Source organism: Solanum verrucosum, unplaced genomic scaffold (assembly GCF_900185275.1).
Source record: "Solanum verrucosum unplaced genomic scaffold, falcon-dt-bn FXZP01000050.1, whole genome shotgun sequence".
In the NCBI taxonomy this organism is placed as follows: domain Eukaryota; kingdom Viridiplantae; phylum Streptophyta; class Magnoliopsida; order Solanales; family Solanaceae; genus Solanum; species Solanum verrucosum.
In genome coordinates this window covers 2244508-2265070 of record NW_026020020.1, presented here as the reverse complement: position 1 = coordinate 2265070, position 20563 = coordinate 2244508, and the positions used below count along the sequence as shown (strand labels likewise).

Genomic DNA, 20563 nt, shown 5'->3' with positions numbered 1-20563 from the left:
GATGCTTGAACGATTCGTGGAAGGATGAACGGTCCGTGAAGGCTTTCGTTATGGGGTTCATTCATTTTTAAGTTAAAGTTATTTTAGTCTTTTACTATGCATATAATACCTATTATATGTGGTTTTGACCATAATTCTTAGCCCTATAACTACCATCCACCCTTATAAATTTCCCCAGCTCTTTCATTCCCTCAAATTTCCAAAACCCTCTCCAAAGTTTTCTTCAAAAATCCTCTGTGTAGATCAAGGAAGAAGAAGCTAGGGTTCTTCAAGATCAAGTCTTCTTTATTCATCATTGCTTAAGGCTTCAATCAAGGTATGTAGGGAGTTCATCAATGGGCTTCATTCACCCATTGAGTCCCTAAAGTTTCTTCAGTTCTCCAATTCAATTTCTCAGAATTGATTAGATTTTCATTCAATTCATCATGGGTTCTATATGTATGGATTCAATTGATTGATTATGATATTATTTTGATGATTTGGACTCAATTACATTATTTTCAACTAATTCCATGTGAAATCATGCATGATCTATAATTTTGACCATGAACCCTAATTTGCATGAATTTGAAGAGAAGCTAAGTCAATGAATGATGTTTTCATGAACTTATGCATGATATATGAAAAGAAAGGTTTTACGATCTAGGTTTCTATAAGATTGGCATCAATGAAATTGTGAAAGGTTTTCTCACATTAAGGAATCATTTCTTGGTGAAAGGTTTTCTCACTTAGACTTGATTCAAGAGTTAATGAACTACTCTACAATGTTTAAGCTTGGATTACTAATTGAATAAATTTTTCCATGTATGATGATGACTTAATGAAAATGACTATTCAGTTGGTATTTTACTTAGGACCAAGAGAACTTTGAGGTGGAGACTAAAATAGGATAGTCTCTAATAGCAACCTCTAATTCCAAACTATGAGCCCCCGTAGGTTTGCCTTAAATGACCTAGCTAGTGGATCCACATATAGTATATGACATGATACATAGTTCTACCTTGGCAAGTAGACTCTCCCTTCTTGATGAGGGAGTAACATCGGATTCCGTGTATAGCTCGCATGATTTATTATCGGTTAAAGCTAATATCCCACAAAATGAACTAAGTTACCTTCAAAATGTTTTATGAAGCTTTCCTTATGATTTCAAGATGCATTTACCATATTTATGATTATGATCCTATTTGAAGGTTTTTACTATGCTAGCTTGGTTATGCATATCATGTTTTCGATTATGTCTCATTATGATCATGTCTCATGTTTTATTGCATTCTCCTCATACTTAATACATTTCATGTACTAATTCATACTTGTGCTTACATTTTCCACTAATGTAGGGCGTGACGACTCCTCTCCTACCGTTCGTGGCTAGTTGATCATCATAGAAATTGATGACTTGGTGAGTTCCCATACTTCGAGGACTTTGTCACATTTATTGCTTTTCTTATGTTTTCAATTTTCATACTTTGTATGTGGTGTACGGGTTACATCCTGACTACTCCTTTTGATGTAATAGCTGGCTTGTCAAGACTTTATTGTACTTCTGCTTATATGTCAAACTCTTTATTTCTTATGAGATTTCTTGCTTTTCTCTATTGTGTTGTATATATGTATGCCAAGTGGATTGTGTAGGGCCTCTCAGGGTCTTATACGACATGTTACATCTAGGGTGTACTTTAGATTGTGACAACAAAATACACTTAAGTCTAGGGGTGTTCACGGTTTGGATGAAAAACCAATCCAAACTGAAAAGTCAAGCCAAACCGATTAAATAAATCAATTTTATCTGGGTTTGGATTTGATTTTGTTAAAAAATGAAGAAATAATCGAACCGAACCGATAAATTATATGCATATATTTTATTATTATTATACATGCATATTATATTATTTTTATAAATAATTTTAAATACCTTATATATGTTTTCATCAACATTTATAATTTATTTATGGAAGCAAAAACGTTCAAGATTAGAATATTTATCTTATTGGTTTCATGTCTATGACTGTCTATGAGAATTCTTGGTGGGACTAGGAATGTCATTGTCTCTTCCTTCTAGGCCAGAATTAAGGGTGTGTAAAAATTGAACTGACCGATAAATTGAACCGAAAAAGTGTTATTGGGTTATTACTATTGGGTTAACTGTTTTTATGGTTTTGTTAAAAAAAAATTGGATTGTTGGTTCTATATTGGTTTTTAATATTGGGTAAATTGACAATCCATTAAGACGGTAGTAATTTACTACTTTTATCTATACATAAATATTAATTTCAATACCTTACTAGTTATTGTCTTTTCCCTTTAGCCTTCAATTCACACCTCACGGTGACTTTGAGTTCACAACTTTACATTATTCAAAACGTCAAAGCTTAAAATAAGAACCTTATTCGTCTTATTTCTCTTTGTATTAAACTTGTATAGTTCTTTTCATGTTAGTTATTATTGTTTCTATTTTATGAGCATTTGTAAAGTTACATTCTTGTCGTGTCGCATTAAATTTATTAGAGAAGTCATATATTTGTTTTATAAGCATTTTTCTTATTGGTTAAATCGAAAATCGAATTGTTAAGGACCAAAATCAATAATCCGATAAAAATATCTTATTGATTTGGTTATTTTGGCATATTTAAAAATAAAAAATCAAACCGATAATATATAAAACTGAACCGGACCGGACCGATCGAAGCACACCCCTAGCCAAAATGGTGAATTTTGAATCATTATTCACAGTAAATAAAGTGATCGAAAGTTCTGTAATGTTAGTCGTTCTAAATATTTTTCGTTTTGAATGCATTGTTGTCTTTTTTCCCTCTTTTGAATGAATCTTTTTTATAAAAAAATATTTTGTATGGTTAATAACCGAATAACCGAATCAAACCGAACCAAAACCGACAACAACCAAACCGACAAATATATATTATATTTGGTTTGATTTGATTTTGATAATTTAAAAACCGATTTAATTGATTTAATTTTAAATTTAACCACTAATCAACCTAAACCGACACATAAACACCCCACTTAAGTCTTAACACTTGTTGCCTCCGACAGCCAAGAAGGATTAAGAAGTCAGAAAAATAAGGCGCCCTTTGTTTTGCCGTTGTTTAGCTTTACTCTCTACAAGTTACTCTCTAGTCTTTACTTAGGGTTAGTATAATTAGAATAGTATTAAGCAAAAAAAAGAAGAAGTTAGAATAGTAAATTATTTATATATTAATAAATATAATAGAAAATTAAATAAGCTTTATAGAAAATTATGGCATAATATTAAATAAGGTTTTAGCCTTTAGGGTTTCTAATTAATTAATATATTATATATTCGTTTATATATTTTAGTTAAACAAAGTAGAATAACTCTTAACAAGTTAATATTTATTTAATAAAAAAAATTGAGTAAATTCACGCCATATTAATAAGTCATTAATTATAAAATATTAATTCATTCACCAATTATATATCGGATAATTCAATACAAATAAATTATTTTGTGATTTTTGAAACTTGAAACGTGACGATACAAAACTAAAAAAGCATCCGCACCATTTCTTTTATCCACGTGTCGATTGGCGGTGCAACTTCGTTTTTTTTTTCTGCCAAAAAATCAGTTTCAGAGGAAAGACAGAAGATTAGGTGGTGCGGAAATTCGGCCCTTTTTTCCCTTACCTTTTCCATTCAAAGAATATTTCTGATTTCACGCTTCGATTGTTTTCGTTTTCTCTCGCAAGTTTGATTTTGTTTTTATATCCATCTCCAATTCAAATTCAAATTCAAAGGTTCGTTTGTTCAGTTATGTAGTTGATAATGAAATCTTTTGGTAAGAGATTTGTTGACTCAATTGTTTGTTGATTTGCAGGAATTTATGACTCTTTATGAGCTAGATCCTGACGTAGTGAGGTGGAATCTTCACCTTATTGATGTTTGTGGTATAAACAATGGTGGTTCTCTCGGAACTGTTACTCAATATGACACAGATTTTTCTCAGCTTGGGTATGCAAGAGAAGGTTATGCTGAGCCTATGCATATTAACGTGGAGAATGATGAGGTAATTGCCCATGCTCTTCAGGAGGAACTATCACGGCTTTCACTGGACGAATCCGTAGGATCTTCACACACTGATGAAGAAGAACATCGAAAAGCATCAGTTCTTGCTCAGGATTGGGCTGCACCCTCAACGAGGTTTTCCAATCTCGGTAAGGAATAGGCAGAAGTTTTGTGTTTCTGGTTTGCATACATATACTGATATTGTTTTGGAATGTGCAGCAGTTGATGGCATTCAGGAAGACACAGATAGTACTGGATTTTGCCCTCTTACAGTTACATCATCCAATTGGGAGTCACCAGAGATAGAGGATGAATCTCTTCTTGATGGTGAAGTTGGGAAACGTTTGAATCAGTTGGATGCCATCCCTGTAAGTTTTACTTGTTTACTGATTATGGAGAGACTTCTTTGTAATTATAGTCTGAATTATTACATTGCTTGAATTATTTTCTGATGCCAATGATGTTCGACATAAATCAAAAGGGGCATGTTACTCATGTTTAGAAATTGAGGTTACTGCTTGCTTTTTGCGTTTGTGTTGAGTGTGGTGTGCTTCTGGTGTTGCAATCACGACTACTCATAGTGAGCCACTATCTTTTGATAGCCTCTGGCAAAGTAAATTAGGGTCCTTCCTTCTTGCTTTTTAGTAGTATCTGTTGGTAGAAAAGAGGAAGGGAGGGTTTTAGCTTTCTTACTTATTTAGTAGCATATGTTGGTGGCAAAAAAGAAGGCAGAAACAATTTAGTGAACAGGCTTATGGGGAGACTTTGAGTAGCGTCTGTTGGTGGATTAGTGGAAGGTGAGATTTCGGCTTTATAACCTTTTTATTGGGGTATGTTGTTGGCAATGAGGAAGGCAGAAACAATTTAGTGTACAGGCATATGGGGAGAGAGACAGTTAAACGTCAACTCACCTTAAGAGTAGCGTAATGCTCATGATTTCACTCACATCCACAGCTAGGAAATAAAATATCAGATAAGCATTAATGGCAGTTCCTTGTTCACTTAATTTGAAGCTAAGGGGTGGAAATTTAAGAAGCCAAGAGAGGGAAAGGGAGATTGCCATCACATCTTGTTTTGACCGAAGAAATTGCTAATTAGTTGAAAGTATTCCTTGTTGTCTAAAGAAGAAAAATATGCCTTTCTAAACAGTGGAAAAGGAGACATCTGTATATATGGTTTCAGTACATAGGTACTGTTTTGTGATATAATACAAAGTTACCTATTTCAAAATAAAAATAAAATATGCCTTTCAATGTTGTATTTGACATTTTATTTTGGAAGGAAGGACATGACATTGGCTTTTATGATTTCCGTAGGATAAGATCGACTCTTTTAGCTTCTTTGTTCCATTCTTGCCTCTTGAGATCTATGAGAATTGGGCGCTTGTTTCTTGACGCAGTAGAGGAAGGTTTTTTTTTCCGTACTTTGATTTTCCAATTTCTTTTATTCAAAACACAAAAAACCTAGATGCCCCTTTAAGTTGTCCACAACAACTAGATAAACACTTTAACTCTACAAAAGGCTAAATAGACACCTCTACATGGCACAGATGCGTCTCAAGAACACCTCATGAAGGATACATGTGTTAATTTGTCTGTATGACATGCTAACCGTAATTCTAATACATGTGTGAGGTCTAGTGAACTCGTGCCTTCACGAGACACACCTGTGCCAAGTAGAGGTGTCTATCTGGACTTTGATGAAGTTTAAGTGTCAATTTGGTCGTTGTGCAGTGTGCACAACTTAAAGGGGCCATCTATGTACTTTGCCTATATGAAGCTGTTTTACTTTATGCAAAAGAGAAATGGTAGACTATATTAGAAATATTAACAGGTCAGATGTGATTGGGCCAATCTTGACTTACCTTTGGGTAACTAATCTTTTCAAATGGAATACTAGAAATCTTATCACTTCAACTCCTTATGCTTAGAATCCCTTTAGTTACCCGTGTGCTTGAGAAATGCTTAAAAGATTTTCCCCTATCTGGTCACCTGATTATGAGCTATAGTGGTCTTTTTTTCCACTTTTCTTTATTTAAATTTTACCGCATAAATTTACAGCAGCCAAATGCAAATGAATGGTTCATGCAGCTACTAGGCGTTGACGTTTGGCCCTTTCAATAGTTTGTGATATTATGGCATCCATCTTCATTCTTTTCTGCTGTTTGTGTTGTATGATTCTTGAACTACCATTTTCCCCCATTCCTGTTTTTGTTTTTATGCCATCATTTAGAACAACTGGAATTACTTGTAACTCAGTTCCCTGGTTTCTACATTCTACAGCATGTTCCCAAAATTAATGGAGATATACCCTCAGTAGATGAAGCCAAATCAGATCATCAAAGGCTGATGGATAGGTAACTTTAACTTCTCTCCACTGGTAGCTTTTTGCTAGCAAAAGAACTTTAAACTCGTCAGATAAGTTATGTTACTTTTCCTGTCTGGTATTCTTTATCTTTGTCTTCTCCAAGCTAGCGATGGACTTGCATATGAGACGGTCGACATTGCATGTTAACAAGTTTTGCCTAACTGAGAAGTATCAGAAAAATTAAAGCCATCATAATTCGAAGTTTCAAATGCATATGGACTTCATAATAGAAATGCATTTAACTCTCCTCAAGCCAGTGTTTTGTGTCGCATCCTAAAAGGAAGGAATGTGAATGCTACCTGAAGCCGTAACTCGCCCCAAACGAACCACATAAACCTGTCTGCCCATTTCATTAACCTTCATTCACATATATCATCACTTGAACATCTGAAGCTTCAATCATAAAACGTTTGGCTTATAATAACCTCAGCAATACTAAAAACATATGTTGGGTTCATATTGAAAAACATGAGTGTGGAATAACTAATAACATCATCATAACACGAGATAAGAAATATAAATTGCATGTACATAACTACACCTCTTACTGTGTCACTGGAACCCTTAAAAACGTACGTGAGGATGATGGCAAAGACGAGTGCTGGCTCATTCAGAATAAATGTCTAAACCTGCACCCACCTGTAAAAGACATGGAGCTCACCAAAAGTGGATCAACGAGAAGAGAAGATTCTTACTCGTGTCATTATCTCCAGTTGCAGTAGTATTTGGAATACAATAAGTTTCACCATGAAGGGTTTATGAACAATTTCCTAGAAGTTGTACCGGTAAGTATCATTGACCCTACCCTATAAGGTTTGAGTGAAGTCTCTGACCAAGTTCATCAGACTCTTCACTCTAGCTGCCGCACTTGTGTCGACACGACATGTGTGTGAGTGTGGGATCCATACCCGATTTTGGGTACTTTGACCAAAATTGATGGAGAAATTCTGGGAATCTTTAAATTGAGATCATGAAGGATCCAAGCTCAGATCCGCACCCGTATCGGACACCCACACCCCAGTCCAAGTAACTTAGGTCTTTGAAACATGGGTTACATGCAACACTAGCAAATTGTTTTAAAGCGTTTCAAAAATCCACGTAAGGAAGACAATAGGCATTAGAAGCATAAAACATGAAAAATGTACTTAGAAACATTTGACATCATTGAACGTAGTATTTCTTTATTTGGGAATTCCTATAGACCCCTGACATCAATATTAATGCGCCATTGTATGTCATGACGGATGACCAACACTTAGTCGACAAGGTGGTATCACCATATATGCCATATGGATCAACACTCAATGAGCAAGCACCAAAGCCTCCTTTTTAGTAGGATGGCATGAGTAGTTGCCAAAGTGGTTCTAACTACTATCCTAAACTGACATTTAGCTTCTAGATAAACGTTTTGGCCTTTTGAAACGAATACCCGCTCAGCTTCTAAGATTCTCCAAAAAACATTTAATATAATCATTTGACTATTTTTAGGTCTACTAGTTTTACGGCACATGCGTTGCACATGTGTATCGTATATGCAATATATGATGTTGTAAAACAGAATTAATATTACTAAATTAAAGCTTTTTAGTAAATAATTATAATTGAACATACAAAGGACAAGTGTTTTTAAATTATTAATACATATTGTCATAGAGTTGTATTTTGAGTTCAAAATGATCAGATGTCATTAAAACATTTCAAAATACATTCAAAGTTTAAATATGGGAGAAAGTGACATTTCTTTAATAATATTATTTCTTACTTCACTCAATTTTGTAAACAAATCTAACCAACAAAATAGAAAAAAAATATCACCAATAGCCTTTCCGCTTGAGGTTATGACCATAAATGATGTACATCATTTAAGTAGAAATTTTGTCTTAAATATTCATACTTGAAATTTAGTATGTGCATGACACTAATAAGGATTACCATAAGTATTTCAATATTTTATCTTTATATGCAACATATCTTTTACAAAATATTATTACTCAATTAATATTTGAGTAAGACTATCATAGAGAGGTAATTTTACCAAAAAAGTGTACTTGGTTGTTATCATGAATGATGGTTATATATACTTCAGTAGAATAGTTTAATTTTAATATATGAATAACATCACCTATGGTGAAAAATATTTCATTTCATTAAGCTTCTACCTTATCTTTGTGAAATTGTAGTCTTCTCCTTTTTTCTGCCACATACATATCATATAGTTATTGTCTAATGAAAATATCTAGTATCTTATAGAAGTTGTATCATGATATAAAATATTTAAATTTTTCAATAATAAAAATTAATAGATGAATAAAATTTAAAGTATTATTTATAGAATCATTAATTTCATTTAAGATCATTTTATGATCAATCACTATTTTCTTATCTATTTTTATATAGCTAGTAAGATGATATAAAGAAAAATTATATGGAACAATACATAGCCAATGATGAAAGAAGACGAAAATATATGTTCATGCTAAATTCACTCTAGTGTTCCATTTGATTTAAAACTCTTGATACCCATTGTTTTAGCAAAATTAGGAAGAAACTCCTTCGTTTGAGGGAAAAGAATAAAAAGATTAAAAAACAAAGAAGAAATATCTTACCCAAATCATATGCCTTTTTTCATATCTGTTTAATATTATTGTCTCTCCCACAACTTTTCGTTACTGTTAACTCATGAAAATGGTAAGAAAAAATATGAGTGTGAATTGATGAATGATTTGCTACAATTTTTTCACCAGCTCTTTCTTATGAGGTACCTCGAATTTTGTTGAATTTCGAACTTAATCAATTTTTGCAAATAACAATTGAGATTTTTTAAGAAAAAGAAGAAGAGTAGAGAACTTAAAGAAATTGTAGTTTAAAAGTGTAAGGAAACCCCTCTATTTATGACTACCAAATAGTAGTATGAATATGTGTTAATTGTGCCTTATCGGAAAAGTCACAACCTTTCGAAAAAGTCACTGCTTATCGGAAAAGGCACAACTCATCAGAAAAGGCACAACTCTTTAGAAAAGTCACAACCCTTAGAAAAAATCACAACCCTTCGGAAAAGTCACAACTCATTGAAAAAGTCACAACCCGTCAAAAAGTCACAACCCTTTGGAAAAGTCACAACTCATTGAAAAAGTCACAATCTGAAAAGGTATCTACTTTCAATATAATAAAATTAATAAATTAAGTATTTTTAATTGGGGGTATTATAGTAATTCAACATTCAAGTTTGGGAGTTCATGCTTTTAAAGTAGTATAGATAGAAGATAGATAGATAGATAGATATAGATTGAACATTTGGAGTTTGACATAATTAGCCTATGGAGCATTTAAGACATCATTCATAAGGTAAGAATCATTTTTGATAAGGTAAAATTTTATTGATAAAGTACCAAAAAGGTGCAATAGAGTATAACACTCGGACAGAAACCAAATAAATAAACTGCTATATTCTTCTTCCTAATAAATCCAGAAAATTCATATACTGTTTCAGATTCACTAGCAGACTGCTTTTACGCACCAATTATGTAAATTATGTAGACATCTATTTCTGTTCTAGAGATATGCTACTTTGCTCCTTTTCCCTGAAAGGATATGGCACCTGGGCCTAATTCAACCCTAAGAGCTAGGTCATGAGGGGAGGATGCCCAAGTCTATATAAGCAGACCACCAATCCATTCCCCAACCAATGTGGGATTTTTACCCTAGAACACCCTCCCCCCTCATGCCCAGGCCCAACTGGAGCATGAACCGGGAGTGCAAACAGGATAGACCTGGCTCTGATTCCATGTAAAGATATGAAACCTGGTCTAACTCAACTCCAAAAGCTAGCTTATGAGGGGAGGATTGCCCAAGTCCATATAAGCAGACCACCCCATCCATTCCCCAACCAATGTGGGACTTTTATCCAGTCTAACACCCCCTGAAAGCATGCCCTGTTTTCTCCAGTTAAATAGTCCAAAAGATGCAGTGTGGAATAGTTTTCTATATCTGTTTTATCTTTTTAGGTATCATCTGATATTGCCCGCCATGCATTAAACCTTAACATTCTTAGGCATCTTATTCTCAAAAAAAAAAACATTCTTAGGCATCACCTGTGAAACACCACAGATGTTCAGAAATAAATCCCAACACTTTCTTGAATATCTAGAATGAAGAAGCAGGTGATCAATTGTTTCCTGATCTTCCTCACACAAGTAGCATCTGTTACGTAAATCATAACCTCTTTTCTGTAAATTATTTCGAGTTCACAAGCTTCCCTGGTTGCAATCCATCCAAGGCATGCTACTCTAAAATGAGCTTTTGTGTTCCAAATCAACAGATCGTAGCATATTACTCAGTGAGTATCTTTTATCTTTGCTAGCTATCCAGATCAGAGAATCCCTCTTACTTTGATCAATGTTAACTGATTATAGTTGCTGAAGTAAATGGCAAAACTCCTCTACCTTCCAATAAATCAAGTTTCTTCTAAATTCAAGTTTGCAGTCTGAATCTGAATGCAAACCCCCACCTTATTAATTGAGCAGTTAAATAGATTAGGAAGTTTAGTCTTCAGGCACTCTTCCCCGACCCATATATCTGTCCAGAATCTGATTAATTCTCCATTTCCCACCGCCTGATCAGTGTATTGAATAAATTCTTCCCACAAACCATATACGCCCTTTGAGACTCTCCCGTTTACATTCCTCTGAATAAGAGATATTTTCCAACCATCATTCTTGCCATAAATAGCGTTATCGTTGCATTCGGCATGTTCTCTCTATTTTCCTCTGTTCTGCTCCACTTGTGTTAAGGCTCACGATGAAAGCTCCTTTCCCTCCTCCACACTATGGAGGGGATTACAGTCCCTCCCCAATTTAGCCAACCCCCATGCCAGGCACCCCGCTCGCTACGTGTGCGACAACCTGAGGGTGTCTGTGACTAAGTTTTGGTCCTTCTTCCCATTTTTCCCACTTCTTTCCTTAACTTGTCTCTTTCGATCACTTCCACCTTGTACCATAAATATGTCGATGTGTACTGAGGATTCCACAACCCTCGTGTGGGTGTGGGCACACCTCGAGGTCGCTCAAAACACTCCATACCATTAAATAGCCTGCATTAAATGTTTGATTTTATGGGACCTTACATTTTTTATGTCAACTGTTTCCTTGTTTAATATTTCCTCCAGAACTTCATTTCGAAGCATTTTTTCATAAACGTTGCAAAAATAGCCATGTTATTCCGTATGAAAATTATTTCATTCAGTGGATTTTATTAAATGTGGAAAACCATGTGTTGTACTTCTGTCTACGCTGCTGAACACAATTGTAACCAAATAATATCTGGAGGGATTATAGAAATAATTTCTTCTTATTTGTACCTTCTGCATAATGATGGATGGATGTTTAAGAGAAGCACTTTTTCTCTAGGTTGGAAGTATATGATCTAGTTGAGTTAAAAGTTTCTGGAGATGGCAATTGTCAGGTCAGTTTATTTTCATTTTTTTCTAATAACTTCTTGCTGATTAATAGGAATATTGCAATAGATTTACTCCTTTTTTTGGGACTAAAATCACTATACGTTAATTGTTTAGGGGTCGTTTGGTTTGTAAAGAAGTTACACCGGGATTATAACACAGGAGTATTTAGTGGATATACTTTCTTTTTGGAAGATGTTTGGTTCATTGGTTAAAAATGGGATATATGACATATAAACATGGTTTGGTTTTGTAGATAAAGATGGATAAACTTTTATTATTAGTTTTAACTTTGACTTTCTGGAAGGACTTACGGAGAAATTTTTTGGAGAAGGGTACTTTTTTCATTTGGTTGTTTTATTTCGGGATTAGCTATCTTGGGATTTTATCCCAAATTTGCGTATACTGGATACAAAGATGCAACCAAACACTAAATTAAATACTCCCACATTCTATCCCATGATTATTTCTCTTTATCCCGTGTGAATGTGAACCAAACGAACCCTTAGAGAATAAAATAGCTTTTTTCAAATCTCTGTAAAATGCATCTCTTTCTCTTTTCTTTTCTTCAACTTTTTCCATGGCTCTCTGTCGTGGGCTGAAAATATTAACGTCCATTATGTATTATTCTGCTGAGTTCCGCATCCAATGGAATCCAAGGAAATTTGACCGGTTGCTTTCATGTATGATACTTCAAGAGTGTCCTTTTCTCTGCCCTTTGCTCTCGATCTATCCCCTTCCGTTTTCTGCCCTTATTCCTATCTCTTTTGATGCTGCGAATCACATGTTCCAATCTATATGATAATTTTTATTTAGTAAATTACCAGATGGTTTTGTGTCTGTTAATTTTTTTTGGGGGTAGGGGGGTGGGGGTGAGCTTAGATTTTCACTTTTGGTTAGGAAGAAAATGTTGAAAGATCTATCTTTTGGAGTGTCAGCCCTGAGAGGATATTGCAGAGGATGGAGGAGGTAAAACTTTTCTACTTCCATTTCAGCTGTATCAGAGATAGCCATTCACAACTGTGTTTTCTCAAATCTTATCTTTTACACTATTACACATGATATATGAGGTAATATTTGTTAACTTATGTAATGCTTTATGAAATATTTGCAGTTCCGCTCACTGTCGGACCAAATATATCGCAGTACTGAGCATCACAAATTTGTGAGGGAACAAGTTGTTAAACAGGTATTTCTCAAACATTTTTGTTAGTTGCAACATCATTTCAATACTATGGTTGCATGTGAGCCGTAAAAAAGAAAAAAACAATAGTTGCATCTCAGCACAAGGGTTGCATCCAGCTTCCAAAAAAACAGAACTGGGGAAGTGTAACAAAGAGGTGCCAATCAAGCCAAAATTTACATATGCATACCTATTCTAATACAAAGTTAAATTAAATCATGGTTGTGCATTGTGATCATGTCATTCAATTTACTTCTTTGTAGCTATTGGTTACTTCTAATTATTGTTTTTATCAGCTCAAGTCCCATAGGGAGTTGTATGAGGGTTATGTTCCAATGGTCTATGATGAATACTTGAAGAAAATGAGCAAGTAATGCCTGAAGCTCCTTTCAGTTTGTCTTTCTTATTTTATGATTATACTCTTATAGGACTGGTCCTTCTAACAGGGCTGGCGAATGGGGTGATCATGTAACTTTGCAGGCTGCTGCAGATTCAGTATTGTTCTCTTCCCTATCCTGTGTTCTGGTTTTTGTGTTTCCACAATAATTTGTTGAATTGATTTATTTGGAAATTATTCTAGCTTATATGGATGAAACTGATAGTTACTTGTAAGTAGATTGAGTGGAACATCAAATTTGGGCTACGGTGGTAGTTTTCAGGTCTGTTGAAATTGATTGGTTATATGATGGGGCATTAGAAGTGAACTATTTACAAGCTAGTCTTCAGTGCTATTCTAGATTAAACAGGGGTCTGGTGCATGCTTAGTCAGGTAACCCCTGTTTGGATAAGCCGGCTTTAGTTTTTGTTAGAGGATGGATCTTCTTAAGAGAAGGAAGCTCTTAATGACATATTTGGATAGATTCCATTCTTGGTGAGGTCTTCAGTGCTATTGTAAGTTGTACAATATGGCAGTTCTCTTCAAAACAATGAACAATGAGCAGTAGGCATTAAAAGTTCTTATCATTTTTAGACAATCTGTTTATTAGATCAAGTGAAGTGACTTTGTATTTAATAAGTCGACTCTGCCAGTAATTGCTCTTGATCCCAGTAGCTTTGATGGCTTATATATGTCTCTGAATGAGACTTTATGAAATTTTGGCATAAAGCCTCTCTCAAAATATCATAACAGGAAGAGCTTATGGGTTGACAAAAATATGAGCTCTTCGGATTTCTTAAGTAAAACCCTTTGATTTTACACAATTGCCAATGGCTTCTTGATTTTTCAGAGAGAGAGATTGCCTTGGGCTTGAGTTACTTTGGGTTCCAAGTCATTGTCCCAATTCTTGTTAATGGATTTAGGTCTTCTTGATGTAAATTCTATCTCTGACCTCTTCTGTGTATGAACTGTAGTTTCTTGACTAAGAATTTCTGAATTCTGTTTTTGTGACCTTGTTATTCTAGGCTCTAGCTAGGAAAAATAAAACTCATAAAGATCTGAAATTCGATATATCATAGGCAAACAAATCATTATAAATTCAAAAGAAATGAGAAATGTATCCTGATAAGATCTGTTATTAGGAATTTCAGGGGAAGCATGTTGAGGAATCTGAAAATAGATTTGCTTATGACTTATCATTCCTTTGCTTTGTCGCTTTTGGTTCATTTCTGAGTGGAGCATAATACCTACTACCATTTATAGAAGACAAACATAAGCCTGTGTTCTGTATCACGAAACATTCTTTGCTGACTTTCATCAACCAGAAGAAATTTGGGTCGATTTTTTTTTTTCTGCAAACAAGTGCAAGGAGAATATAATTAAGGCCGCTTCCTAATGATTGCTGGATGAAATTTAGTTATTCACACTGTGGCCCTTCAGTCGTCACCCATGCAACAAATGCCGAAACTGATGGTGATAACATGTTATTTTTCCCCCAAAGCCTAGCTCGAGTGGCAAAAGGTGGAGGATTTGTGGCTTAGGTCACAGGTTCAATCCCCACACCATGCAAAGCGAAGCCCGGTATTTAAGTGGAGAAGGGTAGAGGGGCAGGCCCATTATCCACCAAGTTTAGAAGGCTGTGATTGGTCCAAAGGGCGGGTCACAAACAGATTCTCGGTTATCAAAAAAAAAAAACAAGTTATTTTACCAAACTAGAAATCAGTTGCAAGAAGAACAACCCTCTAAAGCAGGAACTCTTTATCTGTAGATTTTAATACAGGGTTTCAAAAGGCTAAAGACTTGCTTACTTTAGAATCAATATGTTGTTCTGTAATGATTCTAAAATGTAAATCATCTTATACCTTATTTTCAAATTTTGGTGCTTCTAGCCTCTTTGTGTAAAAGATATACTTACCTGATTAAGTGTGTGACTATCTCATAGCTGTTATAGGGAGCACACTTTTATTTACTTAGTTATATTCATCTAAAAGGTTAAGTTGTTAGTGATAGTACACTTTTATTCACTTAATTATACTCTCAACATGCTCCCCCCCGTGCAGGCCATCCTTTTTCATGATCAAGCTTGTGGAAATTCTTTTTAGGCTTAATACATACATTCTCCTGAGGTTGTCCCCATATTTCTGTTACACACCCCTTGACCACGTGAATTACCCTAGACGCCCAAATTCGTTTAAAGTGTAGCTTTTACACCACTTTTGTGTTTAACCACTTCAGAAAACAGGGTGTATTTTCATGCACTAACAATGGTGTGATGCGTGTCATTAAATTTATAAAAATAAAACACTTACAATTACAATCATACCCCTTAGCCATTCTCCCTTCGTCTCTTTTTCTTCGGTAATGCAACTCCACTGCCGCAAACCACCAGAAAACCCAGAACCATCACCTTCCTATTCAAAACCAAAACATAGGAACTTAAAATCAATTTTAGTCCCAATTCCAGATTTAACTTTAATCCAAAAAAGTAGGACTAGAACTGTCAAATTCCATCATCCTCCTCACTTGCAACTGCATTACAAACCCAGAATTTTTCCAGCAGAGAGAAAGAGAGACCTGCATAGAAATTTAAATTTGCATATGTTGGGAACTTCCTTCCTACTAGCTATTTACTGCATATGGGTAAAAATGGTGATATCAAATCCCTCATATGAGATAGAAGAACCATTCTCTGGATCTTGGCCAGAATTTTCTCCATTGACCATTTCTGCCTCCTGTTTCTTCACACTCTTGAGTCCTTTTTAGAATTGGCAAATAGGAGATGAATTATGCATCAGAATTATGGTGATATATTATGGTAGCTTTCTGGTGTGAAAACACTGATGGAGATAATTTTAAGGTGGAAACTTGTGATTTTTGGCTAGTAGTAATGGAAATGGTTAAGAGGTGGCGGCGCTGGTGTAGAAAGAAGGTGAAAAAACTATCAATTTTTCCTTTAAAAAATCGAATATCATTGCAAAAAAAGTAATCTTTTTTTAGCATTCACTTGTCAGTTCTGTGTGTCAACACAAGTGTGACACATAGGTGGTAAGGTGTGTAATAGATACTCGTTTGAAATGTTTGGGTGTGGAAACCCAAAGGGTAGCAGCGGCGGGTTTCCCTTATCATCAAAAAAAAAAAATGTTTAGGTGTCGAAGATGATTCTCGTGGTCAACAATTATGCAACAGGGATTTGGGGACTACCTCAGGGAGCAATCTATGTATTAAGCCTTCATTTTATAATGCTAGTGGTGAGGCTCTAACCAATCATCTCAGTCTGTTTTGATACCATGTGACCTTATCTAAAAGCTTAAGCGGTTGGAGAGCACACTTTTATTTACTTAATTATATTCTCTATGTTATCTTTCTTCCAGATTTTTTGATTCACAAGCAATTCTTTTAAATTCATTTTGCATCTTGAAAGTAATGGTTATCATTTCTATTTTACTTAAAATAAATACTTAATGAAGAAACGCACTATGACTCTAAGAGAACCATACAAAAGTTAGAAAACAAATGTTTGCTATTATAATTTATAGGGACTCATTGTTCGCTTTGTTCTGGAGAACGATGCATGACATGGATGTGTTCTGTTATGCTCTCCCAAACCCCAATTTTTTGCTTGAAGCAGTTGATTAGGGCTGTTGCCGCTTTTTAGGATTTGATCCGCATAGATTGATTCTGAATTTTCTTCCTGAGGAATCTCAGTCCTTGGTGAATGGTTTGGAGTTCCCCAGTTGGTATCCTAAAAAAAGGAAGAGACCTTTGGTTGATTCCTTTCAGTCATTTCTCCTTCTCTTTTCCTAACCCGGAAGATCCTAATTTCTCTCTTTTATTGTCTATTATCATATGAATACAATGATGATCTACTATTTTCTCAATTCAAGTGTGTATTTTAAATTTTCAAATGGTGACTGACGTTTATTTCGATGTTATTACAGTATGGTGTTAAGATGTTTGTCATTACATCATTTAAAGACACCTGCTACATTGAGATTCTTCCACAAAGTCTGAAGTCAAACAGAAGTAAGTTTTCATTTTATTTTCATCAATGAGTATTGTCTCTGTTGTACATTTTTTTTACACCAAGGGAAAAGGCTCAAATATTCCATCGAACTATTAGAAATGACTCATCATCCGTAAAAAAATTGGCTCATTTATTTATGCCATTGCCGTTACAAAACATGCTCATTTATGCCATTAGTTTTAATAGTGGTTTTGTAAAACAAGCTTTGCCATGTGGCCTCTTGTTAGACGTCCACGTCACCAAATCGGACTCGTTAAAAAAATAACCCACCGACACTCTACTCATTTTCCTAACCCAACCCAGGGTGATACCATAGGCCCGCATCATCATCGATAAAGGAAACAAGTGCATCGAGAGCCTCACCTAGCAACTGGTACGATATACAAATCTGTGCGTTGCAATTGCAGAGAAAACTCACCTTTGCAGCCACGTCAGAAAACTTGACGTTCCGATCAACGGGGAGGATTTTGGTGTCTCTGCAGACATAGGAGAGTTGATGGTCGTGAGGACAAAGCTGATTTTTTTCTCCATAGCTACACATAAGCTTAACCTTTTGATTATCCATTGAGGCTGCCAAAATTCAAGCGAAAATGAGTGGGTAGTTTATCTTAGATCCTTTTAAGTATAGTAAATTGTTAATAATACAACATAATCATACTGAATGACTTACCAGATCGATTTAATATATGAAATGGATCATATGTCATGGATGTTTTGTCCATCTCCTTTCTTTTTTCGTGGGAGGGACGAATCAATATCATCAGTGTTACTAATTTATTACATTATTAGTAGCACCTCCTTCTCTTTCTTTTCATCCTCTGTATGAAAGACTGAATGATTTGCCGCCTTAATTTATGCAGTCATTACTTTGAGCTTTTGGGCTGAAGTGCACTACAATTCAATCTATCCACAAGGAGGTAAATGACCATTTTTTCTTCCTTCTTTTTTCTAGTTGTGGTAGAGAATAGTTATGCCCCTGTAAAAGCCATGCTATTTTATTGAACAGATATTGGTATTACATTTATTTTTGTTTCAACATATCTTTTGCCTACTAGAGAAGTTTCTTCTAATTAGTGTCTGATGGAAATTTACAACTTCCTGAAAGCTCCCTTAATCTTGAACTCCCCCTTCAAATCTCTTCCACATTTGCCAAGGTTTTGAAATAGAAAAAGTAGTACTGCTATTCCACATTCGTCAAGGTGTTGGTTTATCTTTTGTTTGCTAATCAATGGTCATGAATGTATTCTAACCTGATACTTCATCTCATGGAAGTCCATAAAGACAACTAGCTCAAAATTCAGTAACCATTGAGGTTGAACTGGTATACTCCCAGGTTATTTAGCTGACTAGCTGTTGCAGTAGCGGTAGGGAAATAAATTGCAGTATTGGTTACTCATTGCCAATTTATTACAGAGTATCCTGCTGGAGAAATAAGAACAAGAAAAAAATGGTGGCAGCTAGGTTGAGACACCTGCACAGCCAGCTTCTTTAGGAACCAGCGCACACCTAATTATCACGAGAATTAGGGTCTCTCAGACCGTCTCTGTGACAACATTTCTAACTCCGGATTGTATATATTTTATTCGTTTTCTCTGAGGTAGACTACAGTTTTGCCAATTTTACGGCTTTCATTCTTTGTGTATATATCATTTCATTTAGTTAGCTCTTCCATTATTAATTTATTTATACACAATGCTGTTTTTGTGTTTAGTTTATTTTCCTTTCCATTTCAAAGTAAATTAAATTTGATGTTGTCCAAGGTTGTCTTCATCCTGCCTCAAGGAAAAAGTTTAGGAGGGTTGGAACCTAAGTAACGCGAAAAAAGAACCAAATAGACCGAAGTAATGGACAAAATCAATATTTAAACATCATACACACAACTAGTGCAAATTTATGGCATACATATTTTTCTATCTACGATCATCGTTAAGGGCTCGAAGAATTCAATGTAATAAATGGGGCATCATCAAGGGCCTTATATAATGCAACAAATGTGCATCATCAAGGGACCGCAATTATAATGCAATAAGAGAGCATCGTCAAGGGCTCGTACATACTACCTCAAATGGTTATCATCAAGGTCCCGCCTATCATAACATTTATCTTTTTATTGATCAAAGTAACTTATCTACATATTTTGTAAAGAGACAACTCGAGACACTTGTCACTTAGACTCAAGCACAATGAAGACTCGATTCGATATTAGATTTCGTGTAACCTTTTTAGCTTATGTTAAATCTTATTCCAAATTAGACTAAATCTTTGGTTCAATAACTCTTTTAAGTACTGTCAAGAATCAACTGCGAGTAAGAACTCGATACTACTCCATTAATTGTGTCTTTGAGAATTAAATGTAAATAGAAATTCTATTCATCTCTTATAAGAACTTTTTCTATTTTTTTAGCTCTCAACACCAATTTTAGTGAAATTAACTCTTAATTTAACTTTAAAGATCTGTACATAGCCATTTAAATATCAACAAGATGTTTAGAATAAAGATATAATCTAACTCATGGATTCTCAAGAATAGAGTATATGCAATAACACACCTCTTAAGCTCTCTCTCGGTACATATCGTTAAGAAAAAAGATTCACGCCGAATGAAAATTTACATGGCCATTACATATCTTTATGTCAGTTAACTTGGAGACATGAAAAACCTAATCCGTTACAACACCTTAATCTACAATAAATAATGATATAGCTCACGTTAAGCTAAAGGACAACTTGTACACAATTAATCGAGTGACAAGCGCAGTTGTTAACTAATAATTCAACACTTCACTAAAGTTATGCTTCTCTTCCAACTAAATATCAACAATAATCATAATTATATAGATCGTTCTCCAAAATTCCAGCCACGACAATATCAAGAAAATGCCTTGTTAAATTAGGTTGTAGGCCTAACTCACACCCCAAAACCTAAGCTCTAAGGGAGGAGGATTGTCCAAGCCTTATGAGGAATCCACCCATCTCATTAACCACCAATGTGAGACTTTTTGCTTTAACACCCACCTCACACCCAGTGCTTAGCATCTGGTGTGTGGGCAATTTTTTTTTGGACCCCAACATTGGGTGAGATGGGCCCTGCTCTGATACCATGTGAAATTATGTCTTAGG

The 20563-nt window shown here is 34.9% G+C and overlaps 1 protein-coding gene across 3 annotated transcripts; it reads left to right on the top strand.

Moving 5' to 3' along the window:
* The first annotated feature begins 3604 nt into the window (after window positions 1–3604).
* Window positions 3605–19125, top strand: LOC125821032 (OVARIAN TUMOR DOMAIN-containing deubiquitinating enzyme 9-like). 3 transcript variants are annotated; one of them, XM_049500462.1, is made up of 11 exons: window positions 3605–3633; window positions 3854–4190; window positions 4261–4409; window positions 6324–6397; window positions 11814–11868; window positions 12975–13049; window positions 13340–13413; window positions 13490–13538; window positions 17358–17442; window positions 18304–18360; window positions 18857–19125. In XM_049500462.1, the coding sequence occupies exons 2-11, from the start codon at window positions 3860–3862 to the stop codon at window positions 18907–18909; spliced, it is 1002 nt and encodes a 333-aa protein (XP_049356419.1). In that variant the 5' UTR covers window positions 3605–3633; window positions 3854–3859; the 3' UTR covers window positions 18910–19125. The 3 variants fall into 3 exon arrangements, with proteins under 3 accessions (XP_049356419.1, XP_049356420.1, XP_049356418.1); XM_049500463.1 differs by lacking the exon at window positions 3605–3633 and adding an exon at window positions 3683–3773 and having other exon boundaries at window positions 4264–4409; XM_049500461.1 differs by lacking the exon at window positions 3605–3633 and adding an exon at window positions 3683–3773.
* Window positions 19126–20563: the final 1438 nt, after the last annotated feature.

Bases quoted from the DNA above. Each gene is read 5' to 3' on its own strand.
- LOC125821032 (XM_049500462.1), top strand. From the start codon at position 3,860: ATGACTCTTTATGAGCTAGATCCTGACGTAGTGAGGTGGAATCTTCAC. The intron at 13,414-13,489 runs GTAATGCCTGAA...TCCTTCTAACAG, and splicing joins TACTTGAAGAAAATGAGCAA to GGCTGGCGAATGGGGTGATC. The intron at 13,539-17,357 runs GTATTGTTCTCT...ATGTTATTACAG, and splicing joins TGCAGGCTGCTGCAGATTCA to TATGGTGTTAAGATGTTTGT.